At 41.8% G+C, this 23,583-nt stretch overlaps 1 protein-coding gene across 1 annotated transcript; it reads right to left on the bottom strand.

Annotated features, from left to right (window-relative positions):
* Positions 1-1,637: 1,637 nt before the first annotated feature.
* Positions 1,638-22,593, bottom strand: MYOC (myocilin). Its single transcript, XM_075322241.1, has 4 exons — positions 21,911-22,593; positions 11,355-11,429; positions 4,693-4,821; positions 1,638-4,145 (listed from the first exon to the last, which is right to left on the bottom strand). Exons 1-4 carry the CDS (start codon positions 22,446-22,448, stop codon positions 3,361-3,363), a joined length of 1,527 nt encoding a protein of 508 aa, XP_075178356.1. The 5' UTR covers positions 22,449-22,593; the 3' UTR covers positions 1,638-3,360.
* Between the last annotated feature and the right edge of the window lie 990 nt (positions 22,594-23,583).

Raw genomic sequence — 23,583 nt, 5'->3', positions numbered from 1 at the left:
AGGTTGTAGGCTTGCTGGAAGAGGTGGCTCTTCAGGTACTTTTTTTTTTTTTTTTTTTTTTTTTTTTTTTTGGAAGGTTTGCACATTAGGCAAAAGTCTGACATGTTGGGTAAGAGCGTTCCAGAGTATGGGGGAGGCATGGGAGAAATCTTGTATGCGATTGTGGGAAGTGAGATAAGATGGGAGGTGAGAACAAGATCTCGTGAGGCTTGGAGATTGCGTGCAGGTAAGCAACAAGACTAGGCCACAGATGTATGAAGGAAACAGGTTGTAGATGGCTTTATATGTCATGGTTAGGGTTTTGAACTGGAGTCTTTGGGTAATGTGAAGGGATTGGAAAAGTGGAGAGGGTAGGGGATAGGTGGTTTTGTCAGGCAACAGAGTTTAGGATAGACTGAAGGGATGTAAGAGTGTTAAGAGGGAAGACACAGAACAGGAGGTTGCAGTAGTCAAGGTGGGAGATTAGGGCATGCACTAGTGTTTTTGCAGATTCTTGGTTAAGGAATGTATGGATCCAGGAAATATCTTGGCGTTAGCCAAGCACTTTCCAGCACCTGCCATGTGGCTTGAAGGGCAGAGCACAGTTGAGTGTTACCCCAAGGCAGTGAGCTTGCTGGACTGGTGTAAGTAAACTATGATGGATACGTCTGTTTGGGAGGGGAGTTTTGAGTGAGATTGATGGGGAAAGATGAGTTCTGTTTTTATCCATGTTTTAGGAATCAAGTGGAGAAAGGATGAAATGGCAGACAGCCATTGTAGGATTCTAGTTAGTAAAGAGGTGATATAGGTTTGAAAGAGGTAGATCTGTGTGTCATCAGTGTATAAATGACACAAAGGAATGAGACTCTATGAGCTGTCCCAGGCCAAAAATGTAGATGGAGAAGAGCAGAGGTCTAAGAATTGAAATTTTGGGGGAACACAGACAGGGGGTGAGATGAGGAGGTAGTGTGAGAGAGGTATGAAGAGATCCAAGAAAGGGCCAAGTCTGATGCCAAGAGATGATGACAGAATCTAGCACAAGGGATTAGTCCACTGTCTCAAAGGCTGAGAACAGGTCCAGAAGGAGGATGAGCATGGTGTTGCTTGGCTTTGGCAGTTAGTAGGTCTTTGGTAACCTTTTTAGTTGGAGCAGTTTTTCAGTTGAACGATGCATTCAGAAGCCAGATTGTAACAGGTCAAAGACAGAACAGGAGGAGAGGTGTGGGGACAGATGTTACTGTTCCAGTAATTTTGAGGCATAGGGGAGAATGCATCTGGTTACCTTTCACCTCTTCTGGTCTAATTGATTGTGATACACTTAAATGAGGCATTTAGATGATGCACAGCAAATAACACCAATTTTCAAGGTTAACTGTAGAAAATATTTTATTACTTTTGACATACAAAGTTTCAGAGTAACAACTGCATTTTATGTTTTCATACACTGACAATATTGTTACATATGTCTTTAAAAAAATACTGTAGTAAGGAAAATATCAACATTATAACATTACATTGGAATGTAAGTTCGGATATTTTACGTGTATGATAAAGAAAATGAATATTAGTCCTACTGTGAAAAAGAATTCAATTAAACCCAGGACTCAGTGTGATGTAAGTTCATATCCTATAGATATTCGCTACCTTGTCTTAGGGACTTAGGGACGTGTTTAACCAGTATGCAGTTTACATTCGGAGTCGTACATTTCTTGGCAGTGCACTATGTATACATGTCTGTAGTGGCGTGTGCTTACCTATGTGTATTCTAAACCCCGTATTACAGATGTCCCGCGGTGTTAAATTTAGTAGGGATCCATTAGAGTTAAAAACACCAGGGAGAAAAAAAAATGCAGAATTGCTGTTTCTTCTTTATGCACGTCACCATCCGGGAACTAGTTGCAATGGTGGGAAGCAAATCTTTAAATAGATTTTTAGCTGGCGCATCAAAAGTAAAGTGGTCTAATTCTAAAATAATGGATCTTCTATAAAATCCAGAGTGATGGTTGCTTTTCTCAATCTACATTGTTCTACTGCTCTCACCATGGGACATGAATGATTATTCTCCTGAACACCATGGGCAAAACCGATGGTTCTGCTCTGAGGCCTGAGAGGGCAGCCCAGAGTTGTTCAGGCCCATTCAATTTACCCTGCTATAAGCATAAGTTAATAGCAATTTTGCCTAGGCTGTTACTTTTCAAAAGTGCTCGTCTAGCCTTAGAAAAAAACCATCTAGGGTATTTTTCAAAAACTGTTCCACATTAATGGTCTTCTAATCTTCTACTACTCATTTTAAGGCTAGATTCAGACATCAGGTCATTTTTCTTATAGGTGAACTGTCAGTGTTTTTTTGGAGGTGTTAGAGGGGGAATTCATCTCCTCAAAAAAGTGAAAAGTCACATTCATTGTAATTACAGGTGAGCAGATTGCTTTACATAACCTCAATTCATGGTCCAGATTGGTGCACTCAGGTCATGGATAGGAGCTGTGCAAGTTTTCTGACCTTCCAAGGGGGTTCCAGGTTAGTCTTTGATTTGTTTTGCTGCTGCGTAACTGTGCACGACAAAGCGACTCAACCACGAACCGGGAAGGTCAGAAAATTGTGCAGCTCCTGTCCCTGGCCAGACATCACTGACTTGAACCGTAGGCCAAGATTGTGAGAAGCAATCCACTCTTCTCTAATTGTAATGAGTCTGTGATCCATTTGCAAAAACAAAATGGCACACGTGCTAAAAAGAAAAATTGATTTGTAAATGAGGATGGGCTTTTCATGCTGCCGCAAGTGGCTGAAGCCTTGTTCAAAGTGAGGCCACTGCTTTTAGAATCGGGCAACCATGTGATTTCAGCCACATCGCAGTGTATAAACTCAACCCAAGCATCTTTTGGTAATAAGAGAACCTGAGACAATTCTGAAATCCAAGTAATAAGTGCAATTGCAAACCAAATGTTTATATACGTAGATTTTATCATCCCAACCTATAAGTACATAGTTTTAACCGGACATGGTAGTCTGGTGCTCCAACTCTCTATGCGTGTAAAACAGCTGTAACATGACAAACCCATTGGAAAATAATCTCAAATTGTCAATGCAAACATGGGTTTTCCCTAGATTCTGTGGTCTGCCAGTATCTCATAATGCCACTAACCATGCAAAGCATTATTTGTTTACTCACTTATGTGAGTAAATGGTACTAACTGCAAGAAAAAAACATTTTTCCAGTGGCTAAAGCACAGATATTATTGGGAGACAGTGCATGAGAGGTAGATCCTCTTAGTTCTTTCTAAGTCTGCAAAGCTTGCCCCTCCCTCCTAATGTACCCCATGCCTACTGGCAGTCTTCCCACCCTGCCCTTTTCACGTGTAACCCTCCACTTACATCTCTCCTCACATTTTGGAAAGTCTGACGTCATAGGCCACCATAGTGAAATTGTCCCAGCCATAAATTTTTTTCTCGGTTGGGTTGTAATCTACCATGCTAGCATAGCCGTATTGATTCTGAAACGGGATACTCATTTGCTTCTGGACACCTGTGTGAGTATCGAAAGCAAAACTGACCGTGGTGGTTGGGGAGGAGTAGCTGGCAATAGTGTATAGCGTGCCACACACCATGAATGCATTAGCCACTGCCTGCTTTCGAATTGTAGTGTTCCAGCTCTGCTTCGCTTCCAAGGTTTTGGGCTCTAACTGAGATATAACTATAGACCCCTTAGCATTCTCTGTGCTATAGATTGCCCACAAACCCATCTCGTCAATCGCCAAATCAATATCTGTATAGCCTCCCCAAGAATAAGGGTATTTACCATGATATCCAGCATCAACAAGTTCCTTCTGGATTGCCACTGTTTCTGTTCTGAAGTCATATTTTACTATTATTTTAGATTTTTTGCGTATATAGTATAGTGAACCCTTGTATACCACAGCCCCATTGCTCTCCATGGAACGAGGTACAACATATACTTTGGTAGGATAACCTTTTACTAATTGGTCAAGATTCTCATACTCAAACACCTGGCGTATATCGGCTCCGACGGTGTTGATCCTCCAAATTGTGTCCAACGTAAAAGGAGATACTGGTTCTGGGTCTTTCATCCAAACTCCATATTTACCAGCAATATTATCTGCCTTGCGATAGGTAGTAGGTTCTCCGACCCATGTAAGTTCACCACATCCTGGAAAAGAGATGCAAGATATGTTATTTTCAAATCTATTGAGTTTTTTTGGCCTGAAGAAGGCTGTTTTGTGGCCGAAAGGTTGCCATGCCATATTTATCATGCTTGTAATTTTTAACTTGTGCATTAAAGAGAATGTTCTGATGATCATCTGGTGTCTTACAAATCAATCTATTTTTTTTTTTTGCTATTTTGAACTCTTGTAATAAAAAAATCTCATATTATATTTCCTGTTAATTCCAAATTCTCGGCTTTTAACGATGAGATTTGATGATACGATTTTGATGAGCCGTCCGTGATGATTGCCAGATTCTGTTGCCTAGACATAATAAACATAAGTACTCCATAGCATCTGCCAACAGAAATTCAACTTAATTCCTCACGCATGCAGTAGCATTAATTAGTTGAGGCCAAAATTTTAATGGTCTCTTGGAAAATGCTAATGGAACATTTACTGTAAGGTTGGTGTAATGTAATATAAGGGTGGTGCCATTATGCGTCCAAACACGTCTCACAAACATTAACTAATTAAAAAAAATATTTGTACCAGGTGTCCCCATGGTCGCTGAGCCTTGACCCGTAGAATGACTTTCTGGAAACATTCTAGATGCAGGAAGTGCCGTAAGCTCCGATTTCAACTCTTGGTACCCCACCCCATCCGCTCCCCAGGGAGACACTAAAATATTAAAACACATAATGTTAGAAGACTGTAAAAAGAAAATATATAACATGGCAATTTTTTTGTGAAAAGTGTATATAATACATCTAATATGACTACTTTAGGCTTATTTGAGACTATTACATTATCACATGTATTTATACCCCTTTAATCCATTGACTTTTCTGAAATTTAAACTTGTGACTGGGTTAGGAGTTTCAGCCTTAATATGTACAAAAACTCCAACTTGTGTGACACGGTCCATGCTCTAAATTTTGGGATTTTTCACATTGAATTTAACGGTGTTGTATGAAATAACGGTATTGGCATGTTCTCTTCTTAATTACCATAATAATGTGTCAGGGTACATAGCTTTACAGCACAGCCCCACTCTCACTGAGATGAGCCAGCTGCTTCTCTGCAGGTTTAGCACCGGGCCTAGTTGTGGTTGCAATTTCTGCGCCCGCGATCTTTACGCCCCTGTCTGGATGGAGCCCATACATTCTAGTATCTTCAGAAATGAATCGGCTAGACTGTATGGGCTGCAGTCAAGATCTGGAAGGAGCCCATACAGTCTAGGCTCATCCAAATCATGATAGAGCGCTCCGCTCCATCTCTCATCATTTTTGAGATCCTTGGCCGCGGGCCTGTGGGGGGGCCTGGTGCCAGTGATGGCACCGGGCCCCCCCTGACTCACGGGCCCTATAGCAGTAGCATGGCTTGCCGCCATACGTGGTACACCACTGTTTGTGGCTACAGTCGAGCATATACGCTCGATAAATAAAAGTTATAACCGACAGTCAGTGCCAATTCTCACTTCTCTGCACTCAAGCAAAAATTGAATTGCAAACAAAAAAAGAATCGTTATTACAAATCTAAATGAAGAATATCATCTTAAAACTGAAGTTGGCATCAATTAATTTGCAGGATCCAGAAAATTGGCCATGGCAAGAATACGTAGCTGCTGGTTGTAACCCGGACAACCACTTGTTACCTGATGGGCATTAGCAGCTCTTCTTTTGATTAGCTGGCATGGCGCAACATCATCATTGTCACACAATGCACATGTGACATCGAACAAGGCTGGCTAATCAAAAAAAGAGCCACAGATGCCATCAAGTAAGAGGCTGTTCTCAAGGCTCCCAACTAGCAGCTTCAGATTACTGTCATGCCCAAAGACTTGTCCTGCAAATCAATTTGCACCAACTTAACTAAAAGCATCTTTCTCAAACCTTAAATATCCCAATGAGCTGTAGTTTACCTTGTTTTGTATTATTGCAGTTGTGAGACTAGTGTTCTTGCCAACCTTCTCACTAGCCAGAGTGAGCTCATGGCAAGTGAGGGCCTAGGCACGTGACAGCATTGGGGGGTTAAGATGCGTATACAGACATTAGGGAGCATGTGGTACAGATACTGAGGTGGTGCTCAGGTGAGTTCTAAAAGATGTCCCCTCTCCGTATCGCCAGGGCCTTCCTTCTATTTATTCCCATTGTTCCACTTGTGTCACGCTGCATGCTGAGCATTCATAAGCTCCAGCATGACACCAACAATCCAAAACAACTCTGCAAGGCTTTTATTCCTTCCTCAGTCCTAAAGTTCATTCCCCTATAATTAACCACAGCACTGATGATCCGGTCACTTATTTCAAAGACAAAAATGTATAATATCGGACAGGAAATCGTCTCCCAGTCCCCTAATATCATTCATCTTCTTTCCTGCCGCACTTCATCAAGTTTACTTTCAGTTTTTGAACCGGTCACATAGAAACGTTACCAGGCTCCTCGCATGTTCTTGCACTACTACCTGCACCAATGATCCTATTCACGCTCACCTCCTCAAATCCCTATTTCCGTTTTTTGCAACTCACCTACCTAAAATATTTAGCCTCTATTTTATCTGGTATTTTTTCTCCTCCTTCAAACACATCATCAAAAACACATTACTGAAAAAAAACAAACCTTGACCAGATTTGTGCTGCCAACTACAGATCTGTCTATAATTTCCCCCTTTATCTTTAAACTGCTTGGACCATCTTTTCTGATCCACTTTCTTTCAGGTAACTCTCTTCTTAACCCCCTTATAATTTGGTTTCTACTCTTTGCATTCTACAGAAACTAACCTTACTTAGTCTCTAACTATCCACTGGAAGGTAAATCTAATGGCCCCTGCTCCATGTTGATTCTCCTGGATATCTCTGCACAATGGTGTAACTAGAGTCCGATGGGGCCCAATGCAAAATTTAGAACTGACCCCACCCTGCATGTTGTTCAGATATATGGCCCATTGTAGCCTTCTAGAACCTGTAAAGACATATGTGTTGCCCTGTCTCCTTCATTATTTAGTAACGTCCCCCATCCTGGTATCTATGTCCCCTTCCTTGGCCCCTTCCAGGTATATATATATCCCCCATCCTGGTATATATTTTACCAATCTTGGGCCCCTTCCTAGCATACATGTTCCCATCAGGGGCCCTTTCTTGGTATAATCCCCCATCTTGGTATATATGTCCTCCAACTCACCAATTTGGGCCCCTTCCAGGTATATATGTCTCCCATTCTGGGACTCTTCCTAATATATATGTCGTCCATACTGGGACACTTCTTCCTGATATATATGTCCCCCATCTTGGTATATATGTCCTCATCCTGGCATATATGTCCCTAATCCTGGGACACTTCCTGTTATGTATGTCCTCTATCCTGATAAATATGTCCCCAGCCTGGTATATAAATCCAGCTGAAGTAGGCACTAAGGTCAGCCCCTCCCACCGTGTATTACCAATTTTTCACTATGCGCAGCTTTTTGATCCTCAAGGACATAATTCTTTCCTGGATCTTCTCCTACCTCTCTTATCACTACTTCTCTGTAGCATTTGACGGCTCATCTTCCCATCCTCTTCCCCTTACTGTTGTGGTCCCTCATGGTTCAATCATAGGTCTTTTCTTCTCCTCTTTTTTTTTTTCTGTATATCGTCTCTACTGGTCAACTCATCAGCATATTTGGTTTCCAGTGCCCTCTCAATGCTGATGACACACAATTATACACATCTTCTTCTGACATCACCCCTGTATTATTACAAAACACCAGTGTTTGCCACATTACTACAAGATACCAAAGCTTGTCTGTCCACTGTGTCTAAGATTGCGTATTCCCTGTATCTAAATCTGAATGTTTCCAAAATTGAATCTACCTCTACCAATTTACCTAAACCCAATTTTGGCATTTCCATGGATGGTTGTATCAGAGCACCAAAACAAGCACACTCACTGGGGGTTATAATTCACTCAGATCTCTCTTTTTCTCCTTTTATCCGATCTCTCACTCACTCTTGTGACCTACACCTCATTTCAAGAATTTGTTCTTTTCTTACCTTTGACTCTACAAAAACCTCTTACTGTCGCTCTTATTCATTCTTGTTTGGGTTTCTACAACTCTCTACTAATTAGTCTCCCTGTTACTAAACTCTCCCTTCTCCAATCTTTCCGAAATGCAGCAACCAGGGTCATATTTCTTTTCAGCAGCTACACCGCTGCCTCCATCTTGTGCCAGCCTTTGCCCATCCACTACAGAGTACAATATAAACTTGACTAAGCTCACTCACCCACAAAGCTTTCCACAGTTCTGCACCACCCACCATACATTTCATTACTCATCTGAGTCTATAACCGTATCGGTATCCTCTGTTCCGATAATGATCTAAAACTGACCCTCCTCGTTTGAAAAGCTCTTTCTTTTGGAAGAGGCTCCGGGACATACCCTGTCCCTTATCTATAACCTTTTGATCCAGAAGGGAGATGTGGACGAGCTCAAATTTGTGGGGGGATGGAGTAGAGACTTGGGCGTGACTATCCGGGTTGAGGAATGGAGGACTGCTTTTCTTTTCACTCACAAATTTTCTAGGGCTTGTTCGGTCCAGGAAAAGGGTTATAAAATTCTCACCCGCTGGTACCGCTGCCCTCATGCCCTACACGCAATCTTCCCTTTAATGTCAGACAGATGTTGGCGGTGTAATCACGAGAGGGGGGATATGTTGCATATATGGTGGAGCTGTAGCCTCATTAAGCCTTTTTGGAGTGGGGTCTTCTCGGCATACAATAGCATTAGCGGGGAGGCCCTCTCTGGTTCTCCACAAATCGCTCTCTTATCTATCCTACCGGGGTCTGTTAAATCTCAGAAAATGGGACTATTGCGGTTTTGCCTAGCGGCTGCCTGAGCCGTGATCCCCAGACACTGGAGGTCCACCCTTGCCCCCGCCTTGGATGAGTGGCTTGGGGAGATGGCCTCCCTTTACAGAATGGAGAGTCTCACTGCTGAAATTCAGGACGCTACTGAAAAATTTATTAAGATCTGGAGTCCCTGGGTCATTTTTTTTGGATTCTCCGGACTTCAGGTCCCTCTTTGCGGCGAGTTGAGACTCTACCCAGATTTTCCCTGCTAGTTATTCCCGGCCCTTCCTTGCCCTTCCCCATGATCCTTTTCCCCGTCATCATTCACTTTGTCTATTTCCCTCTTTCTTTCTCTCTTTATTTCTTTTCCTTCGACTGACCATTATGTACCTCTATGGTATGAATGGTAAATCTTTGCTGTTTATGTTATAGTTTATGGATTTTATACTTTTATAATGGTTCAAGACAGAATGAGATAAATGTTCTTAAATGTTTTTTATTGTAACAAACCGTATATGGCTTCAACCATGCAAAGCCTTTCATGTTTCATTGCATTCTTGTTTTTTTTTGTTTTTTTTTTTGTTTTTTTTTGTTTTCTCTCTATTTGGGGGTTTGCCTTGGTCTGCAGCCCTACTTATTGTATCCAACCCTAATTTTTCAATAAAAAAGAGATTAAACATAAAACTGACATCCTCTATAGCAGTGTTTCTCAACTCCAGTGCTCATGGCCCACCAACATATCAGGCTTTCAGAATTTTCTCAGTATTGCAAAGGGGATGGATTTTCATAATTTTTTCTATATTGCACAGGGAATAATTCCATCATCTGTGCTATACTGACTGAAGGCTTCTCACCCCCTCCTTCTATACAGTCTGCAGGATTCTCACCCCCTCCTTATATACAGACTGCAGGCTTCTCACTCGCTCCATATACAGTGTGTCCACCCATATCCTGTCCACCACCATTAACTTGAGAATAGCGGCAGCTATAGGCATAGAAGTGGTGTCTAGGTATAGTAAAGTAGCCATGTGCTACGCAATGAAACCACCTATAGCACCACCTGATGGAAAACAACAGAGTTAGCATTTTTATCTTGAAAACGGAACGAGATAGAGAAAAAAAGTGTTAATTCAATACGAATTGACACCTTGCATACAGAAATGCTATGATATGAAACCCATGACCCCCCCAAAACATTGAATACTGGTCACGCATATGGCACTCATTTAACTTTGATACTCAAAGTGGCCACCGTCAGCTGCAATGCACATCTGGACTCTGGACAGCATACTGTATCTTGCTGCACGTTGTGCAATATGGTACATGACACGTTTGCACAAGCATCTGTGATACGTCGTCGTAGGTCCTGCAATGTTGGTGGAGGGGTCGCATACACCTGCTGTTTGATGTGACCTCACAGAAAAAAGTCCAATGGGCTCAGGTCAGGTGAGCATGGAGGCCACTCCACGCAGCCACCATACCCAATGACTTGTAGGAAGGTCTCCATGAGGTATCGCTTCACGTCCGCAGCCATGTGTGTTTTACACGTTCTAATCATAGCATTTCTGTATGCAAGGTGTCGACTCGTATTGAATTGATGATGCCCTACAACTCTGTAATTCACTTTTTTCTCTATCCCGTTCCGTACTCGAGATAAAAATGCTGTTTTCCACCAGGTGGCGCTATAGGTGGTTTCATTGCATAGCGCATGGCTATTTTACTATACCTAAACACCACTTCTATGCCTATAGCTGCCGCCGTTCTCAAGTTCTTGGCGATGGACAGGATATGGGTGGACACTGTACACAGACTGCATGCTGATTGGCTGATGCTTGTTTTCTCTCTTGTGTGTGTAGTGATTGGAGAATGACCAGACTATCTTATAGGTTTCTAGTTTGCTCGGCCATGGAGCCAACAGCTCGGCAATGGCAGGAGACTTGGTGTTAATCCCTTCCTATGTGTGACTCACATTATCCGCATTATCCGCCTCACAGAACATGGTAACAGCTGTAGCACTGCTATGCACTGTGTGGGCAGACCATAAATGCTGGATCTTAGGAGGTGGCAAAATCCACCTGGCGCTGGAGAATTGTGCTGCCATCTGAATCATGATGTATGTCAGAAACGTTTCTGTTGTCATAGGAACTCATTGTCAACAATTCCCCCAACCCACATCCCAAAAAAAACTAGAAATGAAAAAAAGTATACTACATGAGATACTTTTTATTTTTTTGCCGGCTCTCTGCAGACTGTGTTTTGGCATTGATCTGGTGGGAGAACCTATTGAAACATAAAGTGTTAGCGCCCCTAAGTTTACATTCGGTTTAGTACAGACACAGTGTGCACTTTGCCTTATTGATGATAACAACATCTTGATTTTCTTACATTCAGATGGTCCACCTTTGCCCTGTGCTGAGGACGTCCTGGCAGGTCCTCCATGACTATCGGTGACATATGGTGCTGAAAAAAATGAAACAATTGCAAAGAATTAGAACATTGTTTCAAAAACTTAATAACATTGTTTACGAGCAGATATGTTTAGTGATAAATCTGCCTTTAGGGGATACACTTACTATAAGTGACATAACATCGTCAAAAAAATATCCCAAATAGTGGAAAATATTCTGGGCTGTTCATGGCCGGTATCTATAATGGGAGCAACTGAATTGAAGGATGAAATGAAAATGAACGATAGGAAAGTTAGAAAATAGTTACATGCTTGTCTCCTACTTAGTCATGCGCTTTCTTGGCTCAAACATTCTTCTGTTCTCGATTTGTCACCGTACTCTACTATAAAATGGTTATTTTCTGCCTGGTCTGACTACTCCTTGAGAAAAAAGGTGCTTCAGGTTAAGGTCCTGATAACACGCGTCACCTGAAAAAGATGTTGGTGTAGGTCAGTAGAACTGTGTATTTTAGAGGACAAGAATGTGTTTTTCTGCTGTGCTCTAGGGGGCGTATGTACATGTATATATATTAAAATTGTACAGATCCGTTATATGGAACCCAATAGCTCCTCTGGACCCATACAGTTCCTGAATGGCATTCTGTTTGTATGCAGAGTAATATGGAGGCTTTTTCTCACAAATACTGTGTAAATCCAAATTGTCTCTTCAGGGAGGAAGTAGACGAACTCTAGTACCACCTATTGGAAGTAGCAATCCAAAAAGTCAAAAGTGATTCTTTAACGAGTCTTGTCATATGACTTAGGATTTATGACAGATCAGAACCTGAATTTGCAGACAAAGTGTTTCGGGGTGATTGCCCCTCATCAGTACAAAGTATGAGATCTGATCTGGCTGTATGAGAAGCTATAGTGGAGTCTAAGGAAAAAACTTTTCTTCTTACGGAGACTGACACACCAATCTGGCATGGCGGTAGTGAGGAGACTCATAGCTGTAATTCTCCTCTGTTTAAATCCATGAATCTATCTATCTATCTATCTATCTATCTATCTATCTATCTATCTATCTATCTATTTATTACTTAAAACACAATCTTGAGATTCCACATTTTATGCCATACAATTTCAGGAGATATTCTTGCCTATAGGGTGAAAAATGGGTCTTTTAGGAACCCAGCACATGGACTGTAATGGTAGATTCACATAAACATATTTTCTCCATCTGAAAAAAGCTGATCAGACTCTGGGAAATAAGAAAAAAACGTTTATCCACCTTCTCCATTATGTCAGTCTGTGAAGATCGGACCGTACTCAGATGTCCTCCAAGTGCGGTGCAATTTTTTTTCACAGACCCATAGACTTGAATTGGCGAGAGCCATCCGATGCTCAGAGACTAATCATGCGTTAATCTGCACTGACTCATTGAATAACATTGCGTAAAAATGAATAGAGGTCAGCTCATCACAAGTTGGTCACCTGGATGGGATCAGTGTCTTCGCACAGAGCAGCCCGGGCAGGGGTTAGATAAGAAGCAGAGGAAAGAAAAATCTCCAGCGGTTCCGGAAATAATGTATGAGATTAAAATCCAATTTATTGAACATAACATTAAAAAACGTAGTATAGATGATAGACAGGCAGATCCCCGCTGGACCTACGCGTTTCGACACTTAGCCTTATTCATAATACATGAAAGTGCTGAAATGCGTCAGCCCAGTGTGGTTCTGCCTTTCTACCTATGCCACACCTTTTAATAAGTAATTTCAATAAATAGGATTTTACTCTTATACATTCTTGCCTGCATTGCTGGAGATTTTTCTTTCTATTTAATAACATTAGAACTAGAGCGATCTGATTTTTTGATGGATAGCACTAGGGCCAAAAATACACACAAGCCCTAATACTGATTATAGAATTGTGATGCTGTCACTTAACTATAGCTAAACTTTAAGGTCATCTACACAATATGTTATTTCATAATAAAAAAAAATGGAAGCTGTTTCATTAGTAAAAATAGCTGTTACATTCTTGATAGGATGTTTGGCATAACCAAGATATTTTCGGCGGCAGTCAGATGACGGTCCCAATACCATGCCATTTCTATAACTAGGGTTTTGAATGAGCCGCTGACGCTCAGCTCGGTCGGGGACTTAGCCACTTATTATCCGAGGCTATAAATTCTTTGCTGACACTAGATCTGGGCCTCTCTTTAGCTATGTCCTGTGTCATATTACCGATCCTTGCAACCTAATGAATATGTTGTCATTTGAATACGACTGAAGATCAGGTCATGATCTCTTCCCCGTAACCTCAAGGGGTAATCAATGGGGTAATATAAGTACACAGGTCAATCCAGCTGAGACTAAGAGTCTGGTGAATTTCTAGCTCTCTGCCCTACTATGTGTGATTTAGAAATGTTATAAGTCAACAATGAGCAATTTCAGAAAAAAACGACTCATGTGACTGTTCATCTGTCTTGCCGTCTACTCCTCTGCACCTCTTTTCCCTCTTACCCTGTTCCTCTTTAGCCTCTTAAATCCAGGACGTGGCTTCTGACTCAATTAACCTCTTACATCACTATGAATCCCGGCATGGTGAGCAGTGACGTCAGAGGCAGAGTCTTATTTTTTATGGGATGAGACCCATATTTTGATTACACCATTTTAGGGTACAGATGTTTTGATTGCTTTTTGCTGCATTGTTTTGAAGGAGATGCATTATTCTTTCTTTATGTGGTTTACTGTTAATATTATGTTGATATTATTTTATCATAGTACAAACTTTTACAGACATGGCTATACCAAATGTTTTTTTCTTAATTTTTTTTTATTTCACTTTTGAATTGGGAAAAAGAAGGGGGTAATGAAAACATATCTATTTTATTTTTTATATATAGTTTTTAATATTTAAAGGGAACCTGTCACCAGATTTGGTGACTATAAGCTGTAGCCACCACCAGTGGGCTCTTATATACAGCATTCTATCACGCTGTATATACAGTCATATGAAAAAGTTTGGGCACCCCTATTAATGTTAACCTTTTTTCTTTATAACAATTTGAGGTTTTGCAATAGCTATTTCAGTTTCATATATCTAAAAGCTGATAGACTGAGTAATATTTCTGGATTGACATGAGGTTTATTGTACTAACAAAAAAAGTACAATCCGCATTTAAACAAAATTTGACCGGTGCAAAAGTATGGGCACCTCAACATAAAAGTGACATTAATATTTTGTAGATCCTCCTTTTGCAAAAATAACAGCCTCTAGTCGCTTCCTGTAGCTTTTAATGAGTTCCTGGATCCTGGATGAAGGTATATTTGACCATTCCTGTTTAGAAAACAATTCCAGTTCAGTTAAGTTTGATGGTCGCCGAGCATGGACAGCACGCTTCACATCATCCCACAAATTTGGGATGCTGGCTGCAGCTTATAGTCACCAAATCTGGTGACAGGTTCCCTTTAATATTTTTTCCCTTATATTCTAGTCCCCTTAGGAAATTAGAACTTGCAATCCTTTGTTTGTACTGCACACTACAATACTACAGTTTTGCAGTCCATAGTGAAATTGATCATTTTCTATAGCTGAAGAACCAAGATGGCAAAGAGGGGGATTTTCATTAGTCATTTGAGCCCCTTAGCACCCCATAATGGCAATGGCTGGGGGTTGGTGGGGTGATGGGCATTGGTGAATGGTGCCGCAACCCAGCCATTCAAAAGTCAGTCATTGACCGTGGCATTTAACTGGTTAAACATCAGAATCATAGCTTAGCTCCCATCACTGTAGTTAGAGGCAGATGTAGGCTCTATAATACAGCCGACACCTGCCCCGTGTGGAGCGGGTTCAGCTTAATGATTGTTCTCATACATTTTGCAAATTGTTGGCAGCACATATCTATTTATGAGATGCTACTGTCAAGAATCATAAAAGATCCAATCAGCTGACAAACAAGTATTTATTAACTTAACTCAACGCACACATTGATGTCGTGTATAGAGTGGACTCGTAGACCATCGCGCTCAGGAAGATAATTGGCAAGGAAATATTAGGGCTTATACATTCACAGTGTGGCTACATCAGCACCACCTGTAAAGCACATGTACCACACATAGTGGTTGTTAGTACAAATTTTAAGATGTTTCATTAAATTATTTTTTTGCTAGTTCTTAAGTATGCAATGTACACCAGTTGCCATTTTCCTGAGTTTTCAACTCTGGTCCTACTCTGGACCACATGACCACGTTTCATCTCACAGTGTGTGGAGCCATGTTTTTTCTCCAATGTAAGTCTATGAAAACCAAAATGAGACTCCATAAACTTGTATTAAAGGGAAGCTATGACCAGAAATTGACCTATTGTTTAAACCAGGTTTCTGTTTTATATGTATTTTTAAATTATTTTTTTGTCAATGTTATTGTTTTTCTTAGCATGGATTTTTGTGAAAATTAAAAATAGAAAACTTGCAATTTTCATACTGGCCACTGGGGCTCTTTTAGACTCTCACTCACTGTTGTTTCAGAAAATAAAAAATTAATATTAGCCACAATGGTCAAAATTACGTTTTGTATTGAAGCATCTAATGAGCATGCCAAAGTGGGTTGTGAAGAGAGACATCCTCTATTGTGATTGGTGGATCCTGTGTTATCAGCTATGTAGAGATTTTACTTGTTATTATAACCTTGCCTCTGATGATAATGAGCCTGCTGAAAACTGTTCTTGAAAGGACAGGAAGTATGAGTCTAAAAAAGCCCCAGTGGCCAGTGTGAAAACTGCAGGATTACTAATTTTGTTTTTATTAATTAGGATCATGATATGGAAAAAAAAACATTGCCAAAAGTTGTTTTAAAATACACGTAACACAAAATGTGATTTAAACAATAGAGCTTTTTCTAATGATGGCTTCCATTTAAGTAAGTGGCTTTCTAATAACACACATAAACCCCTTTGTGTGAGCTGATTAGTCTTATTTCAGGCCACATGGGCCAGACGATAACCTGAGTGAAGATGGAAACTAGGGAACATGATGATTAACATTACAATAATTAGGAGCGATTACAGAAAAAATGTTGCTGAAATATCATTAAGGATCAGGGCTATAACAAACATCAGATAAAATAAGCACAATATTTACAAATACAGACAGTATCATTTGGTCAAAAATTCCTTAAGACTGCAAAATAGGAATAATGAAAAGATGGGGTGAAAGGTTTGAGAAGGTATGAGTGTAGAGTGGCGCAGCGCAGTAGTCAAGGGCGAGCGTTTGACTCAGGATGCCCTGGCATGCTACATAAAATGCCTGGTCCTGTCTGGGTGTGTGGACTTCAGCCAAGTGGGCTGGGAACCCCTGTAAGCCGTATAGTGTGGCTGATGTAGACTGGCCAGGACTAGAGAAGAGCGGACTCGTGGAAGTTCGGTTCGGCGGGTGCAGCCGTACTTTTGGAAAAGTTCGGTTTGGGACCCGGACTTGGCTTGAACCCAAATGGAAATCACAAATTGGGCAGTTCGGGTTTGTAGCAACATGCAGCCAGCCATTAACAGATTTCTTTTGGGGGCGGATGGGTGGGGTTTTCACTTTTTTTGTTTGGTGCACACTATATCCGATCATGCTGTTGTTATCTCCAGTGCAAGCCGATCAAAGACTGCAGGTGGCTCTCACTGGGTTGAGCACCAAGGGTACCTGAGCAAAGAGAGTAGTTTACACGCATAAAGAACTACATCTTATAATGCAAACTCTGGTTTGATTTTTTTATTGGTAAAGTCTGTATTTCGTATGAACACCGAACATCAGGTTCACTCATCTCTAGCCAGGACCGAATGATAACTTACACTTACAAGGAGACCAACAGTTCACTTTAAACCACAACTCTTTACTGGACGGATCATTGTCGCTCACAGCTTTAAACTCCATATAGCTGCCACATATCTTCCAGCATGTTATATTTTCAATTTGTATTAACAGGCACAGTTCAACTTCCCTCTGGCTTGCATCCAATCTAACTGGGCCAGTGAGTCACAGTGCAACCCAGTCCTGTGCTGTTGCACTCACTGTAATGGTCACCTTTCCTTCCTGCTGCCCACGTCCAGTCTCCTAAGGAGTCCCAATAATGACTGGAGTAAAGCTTTGCACACCCAAATGTCTAGTGGGAGACCGCTCAGTTGGTTGACTACATCACATGTCAGTAGAGCTTGACCTGGTACCTTGACGAAAGAGGGGTCTGGCCACTAGAGTACTGCAACAGTAGATGTCACTTGGTACCTTGAAGGTTAAGGGGCCTGGATGTTAAGGTTCCTTCCTCTGGCTGCTATCGTCCAAGACATCTCTGCTCGAGAACTGGTCTATAGTAACAACGTTGTTTGTACCCTGTATCTTTAGCCTATCTCGATGTACACACTATCTATCTCTTTGCTCCACTGACACAAACCACCCACTGTATGAGACGTTCGTGATCAACCGACTATATCTCTCTCACGTTCACTCACTAGGCCTTCACTGACTTCTTCTAAGGCCTCCGACACACTTACGTGAAAATCACGCATGTGCCGCAAGACACGTATTTACCCTGCGTGTTGCGTGTAGGTAAGTACGTGTCTCTGGTACGTGCGGGCCATATGTGTTCTCCATGTGCTATCCGCGATAACACATGGAGAACCGATAATTTGCATACTCACGTGGTCCTTCCTGCTGTCCGTGGTGCTGATCTTCGGCTCCAGCCCTGCCGTCTCCCCACTGCCGCTGCTGCCGGTCGCAGTGAAGTGAATATTAAATGAGTATAATGAGCGGCGGTCGGCAGCAAGTGACAGCAGCGGCAGAGACAGGAGGGCTGGAGAAGGTAACGATTTTTTTTTACTCCGACATGTGTGTTTTCTACGGCGCGTGTCACACGGGACCGCATCCACACTACATCCGTGTGGTACAGGTGCAGGCCGTGTGACACCCGTGCTGCCGGAGCAACACGGACATGTCAGCGTTTTTAACACACGGAGACACGTAAGTATGGAACGGACACACGTTCCGTTCCAAAATACTTACGTGTCTCCTAACCATAGGGATTACCTAGGTCCCCATGTGCACGTGTCTCCGGTCCGTGTAAAAAAATGGCACACACGGACCGGCGGCACGTGAGTGTGTCGGAGGCCTAAAGTAAACCGTCCTTTCCCTGCCAGCTGACCCCTCCCAGGGTGGGCTAGTCCTAATACTTAACTATTTGCATCCCTGCAGTCTGCTGCTGGCCAAAACATCCATACAAAACATTCTAAAATAAATACTATACATTTCACATTCATTACATTATGAAATCCTACATTATATATTTCTCTATCACAGCATACATTATACCTGACATTAGACAGGAACATCATATTACATTATAATTCACACACCACCACAAGATTTACAAAAGATGCAAGACATTATTCACATTGCAAGACAAGAATACAATTGGTGTCTTCAGGGGTAGGAAGGGACATGAACACCATTGTCCTACATTCCTACATGAGCACTTAGGGGCACTTTGCACACTACGACATCGCAGCTGCGATGTCGGTGGGGTCAAATCGAAAGTGACGCACATCCAGCGTCGCAGTCGATATCGTAGTGTGTAAATCCTTTTTGATACGATTAAGGAGCGCAAAAACATCCAAATCGTATCATCGGTGTAGCGTCGGTCAGTTCCATAATTTCGGAAGGATCGATGTTACGATGTTGTTCCTCGTTCCAGCAGCAGCACACATCTCTGTGTGTGAAGCCGCAGGAGCGAGGAACATCTCCTACCTGTGTCCTGCGGCTCACGCCGGCTATGCGGAAGGAAGGAGGTGAGCGGGATGTTTACGTCCTGCTCAGCTCCGCCCCTCCGCTTCTATTGGCCGCCTGCCGTGTGACGTCGCTATAACGCCGCATGACCCGCCCCCCTTAATAACGAGGCGGGTCCCGGCCAGAGCGACGTCGCAGGGCAGGTGAGTGCATGTGAAGCTGCCGTAGCGATAATGTTCGCTACGGCAGCTATCACCATGATATCGCAGCTGCGACGGGGGCGGGGACTATCGCGCTCGGCATCGCAAGCATCGGCTTGCGATGTCGTAGTGTGCAAAGTGCCCCTTAGTTCACAGATACGATTTACACCAAAGCCTATGTGCGGCTGACTGGGCCCTCTATATATCACAGGTGCAATTCATGACATGTCAGACCGAAAATTAGTGCAATATTTTTTGGCTTGGATCTTGATGTAGGTGCCATAATAGTTCCCAGCTGTTAATTTGTATATGACAATGCATCCCTACTAAACATAAAATATAGCTAAAGATAAGGTAATACAAGCATACATGTGAACTCATGATGGATCCTTAGGTAAATGGGTTTCACCAATAAATACATTTCCCACATACTTATAGGATATGGTATAATCGCTGGGGAGCTGAGCACTGGTCCCTTGTATGATTGAAGCACTGGTGCACATGCTCAAACACTACTCCATTAACTTCCATGGGGCTTGCAATCCTTGTTCTTGAGATTAGTGGTCTCCCAGTTTATAAGACAGTCTGTGTGTGGAAGAGACCAGTTGTAGCTAGTGATGAGCGAGCAATAAAATGCTTGAGTGCATGGTACGCGAATCGAGCAGGTTGGACTCTCGGAGAGGCTTGATTTGAGTAACGAGCATAATGGAAGTCAATGGGAAACTCGAGCATTTTATCGAAAGACTCTAACAGGAGTGACGGGGACGTGAACTTTCTCTCTCCCCGGTACTTTTGTTAGGGGCTGCTGGTAAAATGAGAGAGAATATGCCAGCCAGGAAATCAAGCATATCGAGCACTTGCACGTTACTCAATCAAGTACCAAGCACCTCGAGCACATTGGTACTTGATGAAGTATTGAGCAATTTCGAGCTCATTTGATCATGACTAGTTGAAGCCAATGTGCTCTTGTAGAAAAAGTTGCAGCATGCACTATTCTGGTCCAATTCACAGACCAGAAGGCATCTCCTACACCCATCCACAACAATGACGAGCACATGGAGCTGGACACAAAGTCAAGCAAGGCTGACTTCTGCAGACGTGACAGGCCCAATTTTTAATATGGCCATTTGAACCCAGCCAAAGTGGTCGGCATTGTCAGTTTAAAGGGATGTTCTCAAGTTTAAAAGCTATCCCCTTATCCATTCCAGTCTCTGGGGGGTCTGAATATCATGGCACCCACAGATCCTGAGAAATGGAGCTTTGAAGATCCCTGATTGAATGCAGCAGAGTTCAATCATGTGCATTACCGCACCATTCAGTCTTAATGGGAGAGCCGTAGATTGCTGAGCGCAGCACTTGGCTGATCTTTGGCACTCCTATTAGAATGAATGTGGACATGTTCGACCTGTAAGTGCCCCCCATTTCTCATGATCAGTTGGAATTCAGAACCCCAGTGACCTGAAAGCTATCCTCTATCCTTTGGATAGGAGATAATTTTGAAACTTAGAACACCCCTTTAAGCAGAGTTTCCCTGTATTAAAAAAGGGACTTTTCCCCGAGAATCTGCTCCCTTTTTGTATATATGCATTGACCGGTATGAAGCTTGCTCTCTTTCACTTGAATTGGACTGAGATACAATACCATCCACAGACTATGATGAAAAGTGAAGCTGATGAGGGGAAAAAAACATATAACTGCTGTAGTCAGAAAATCAAGTAATAAATATTATTAGATTTGATAAGAATGTGGAAGTTCGTAGTAAAGTCTTGTTTTAGAAAGAAGAGATGATACTATGAAAAAGGCAAGATGTCTTCTCTTTTTCTTTTGACTGGGCACAGAATATGTCAGTAGCTAAATATGATCCAGATGTCTACGGAATTGGCAGATGAAATACTGAATATTAATCACATAATTGCGTTTTATAGTAGGGACCACTATTACGGATTATGTGTTATTTGTTTGACCCGAGCACTTAAGAGTGTGCGATTTTATTAAGTCTGAAATCATATCTATATTCTTAGTCAGCACGCCCTATGGTCTTTAATTTATCCTAACCAGTTCCAAAATAATAAAATATTTATTTCTTCAGTTCTCATTAAAATTAACAGCTAGCAAAGTTCTATTCATGAAGAAGAAATCACAATTAGGCTAATTTCACATGAGCATGTGAAGAATCGTCATTTTAATCCAGAAAAAGCGGACATTTTTTCTTCTACATTGTCATCCGTAAGGCGCCCATTTTTATACACTAGTAGTTATTAAAATTTTCTAGCTCAAATATAGTCCCATATGTTAAAGAACAGCAATGTTTTTGTAAAAATCAGGTTCTATTGGGTTGATCCATATGGGATTTTTTTTCTTTTGCACACCTACAGAAATGAATAGGCGAGTCTCATCCGAAATACGGAAAAGTCTAGTACATGGTGCAATATTTTCTTCACACAGACATTTGGTTCCTTGAAAATAAACAGACTAATTGAATTACTTTGGTCCGAGTGCAGTCATTATTTTTCCTGGACAGCACTAAGATCAAAAATACGCTCATGTGATCTTAGCCTTATAGCAATTTCATCCTGATTCTAAGACTCACCTTGTCTAGGAGATATTGGCTGATCTCTATTCCTAGATGTCTCGGCAACTTGTGGACACTGTCTCTGCTGCACCTTTTCCAGCCTCTCGGTCAGTCTCTGTTTTTCCTCCTCCAAAGAAGCCTTCTCCTTCAGGAGGTCTGAATAAGACATCTCTAGACTACTCCTCTGACTTTCCCATTCATCCTTTTCCAGCATCAGCCTCCGCACGTCTACTTGAGTATCTGAAAAAGATTGGGGTGAAGACGTTGATTGTCCAGTTCCTTCACCTCCCAATAGCCGATTCACCACCTTCTCCAGCAAGCTCAGCCTAATTTTCAAGCCATCTGTATCTTGTTTGACAGCTGCATTTTCACGTTGTAGCTCCCTAATTGCTGTCATGGCTTCTCCAGGTTCTGCACAGGTGCCTTCCTTTGGGCTGGGAACCGTGAACGTGTAGGTGCATTGTCCTTGACGATCATTCGCTCTTCGAAGTTGGGGACTTCCTTGGGCCACACTAAATAGAAGTGTTATCAAAATAGGAAGGATAAGAAGCCCCATTGTACAGCACTGTGTCCTGTCGAGGTGCTCAGAGATGGTAAAAATAAGTTTCCAAAAAAAAGTTCAGACTCTGAGACAAATATCCCAATGAAGATCTTCTGCTCTAAACTAAGTTAGCCTATTCCAAGCTGCTGTGTATTGGGAATCTCACCTCAACATCTCCTTTATACACTGAGGATGGATGAGGGATGGTGTGGGGGCGTGCCGAGAAAAAGGGGGATAGATACAATGACAGGAATCTTCCAGAGTCCTGTGTCTGGACTCTGAAGTGACACCATGCCTGGAGCCAGCTCATATTGCAACCTCTTGCTGTTTGGGAGTTTGCTGCTCTCAGGAAAGCTAAATCATCATGAAAACAGCCTGTTCTAAGGTTGTTGACAGAGCAAAGCAGGAGTTAAGTTACTAAAAGCCTGAGATATCATCGGGAATTATTAATAATAATAGTAGTAGCAGGAGCAAACTGCTATGAGTAGGAGTTTATAGGAATAATTTGATTTTTTTTTGTATATAAATATCAAGGGTTTTTTCCCTATTATAGGGCTTTTTTATTATAACAAACATTTGGAATATTTTAGCATGGATTACTTAACCTGTAATCAATCTTTATGTTCCCTTTCTGTTTTTCCAAATTACCCTATGTATTTACAATACCTGTCCTAAAGTTACTCTTGGATTAGAAACACTAATAACTGCATTGTGTTGTGATATTTTTGACAACTGCAGCTTCTAATAGAGTAACTCTTCATTGATTCAAAACCTAAAGCCTAAAAGGGAACCTACCATCAGGATTTGCATATACAAAGTAAAGCCAGTGCTATACTGAAGCTAGAATGCTGAATGTACGCATACCTCTGTTCAGTGATTGGATGTTTTATATCAGAAATATGTGCAAGTAAAGTTCCAACAATGTACTGCTATTTGATTGACAGGTGCAACAGGGGCAGGAATATGTGGGGTCTTGCTATCTATTCCCACCCCTGTCTGTTCGATTGCACCGGAATTAACGTCTATGATGGCAACAGGGAGGGGAAGGCCATTTAAACAGACAGGCGCAGGAATAGATAGCAAGACCCGACCCACAGATTCCCTTCCTGTTGCACCTGTCAATCAAATAGCAAATAGCAGTGCATTGCTT

Source organism: Anomaloglossus baeobatrachus, chromosome 8 (genome assembly GCF_048569485.1).
Source record: "Anomaloglossus baeobatrachus isolate aAnoBae1 chromosome 8, aAnoBae1.hap1, whole genome shotgun sequence".
Lineage (NCBI taxonomy): Eukaryota > Metazoa > Chordata > Amphibia > Anura > Aromobatidae > Anomaloglossus > Anomaloglossus baeobatrachus.
Note: the sequence above shows the minus strand (reverse complement) of the source record. Positions and strands in the feature narration are given on the sequence as shown.

What these genes read in the sequence shown, in the direction of transcription:
- MYOC (XM_075322241.1), bottom strand. Translation starts at nt 22,448, where the DNA reads ATGGGGCTTCTTATCCTTCCTATTTTGATAACACTTCTATTTAGTGTG. An exon ending in GCCAATATCTCCTAGACAAG is followed by an intron (nt 11,430 to 21,910) that starts GTGAGTCTTAGA and finishes CATTTTTTTCAG; the next exon opens with CACCATATGTCACCGATAGT. An exon ending in CAAAGGTGGACCATCTGAAT is followed by an intron (nt 4,822 to 11,354) that starts GTAAGAAAATCA and finishes TTAATATTTTAG; the next exon opens with TGTCTCCCTGGGGAGCGGAT.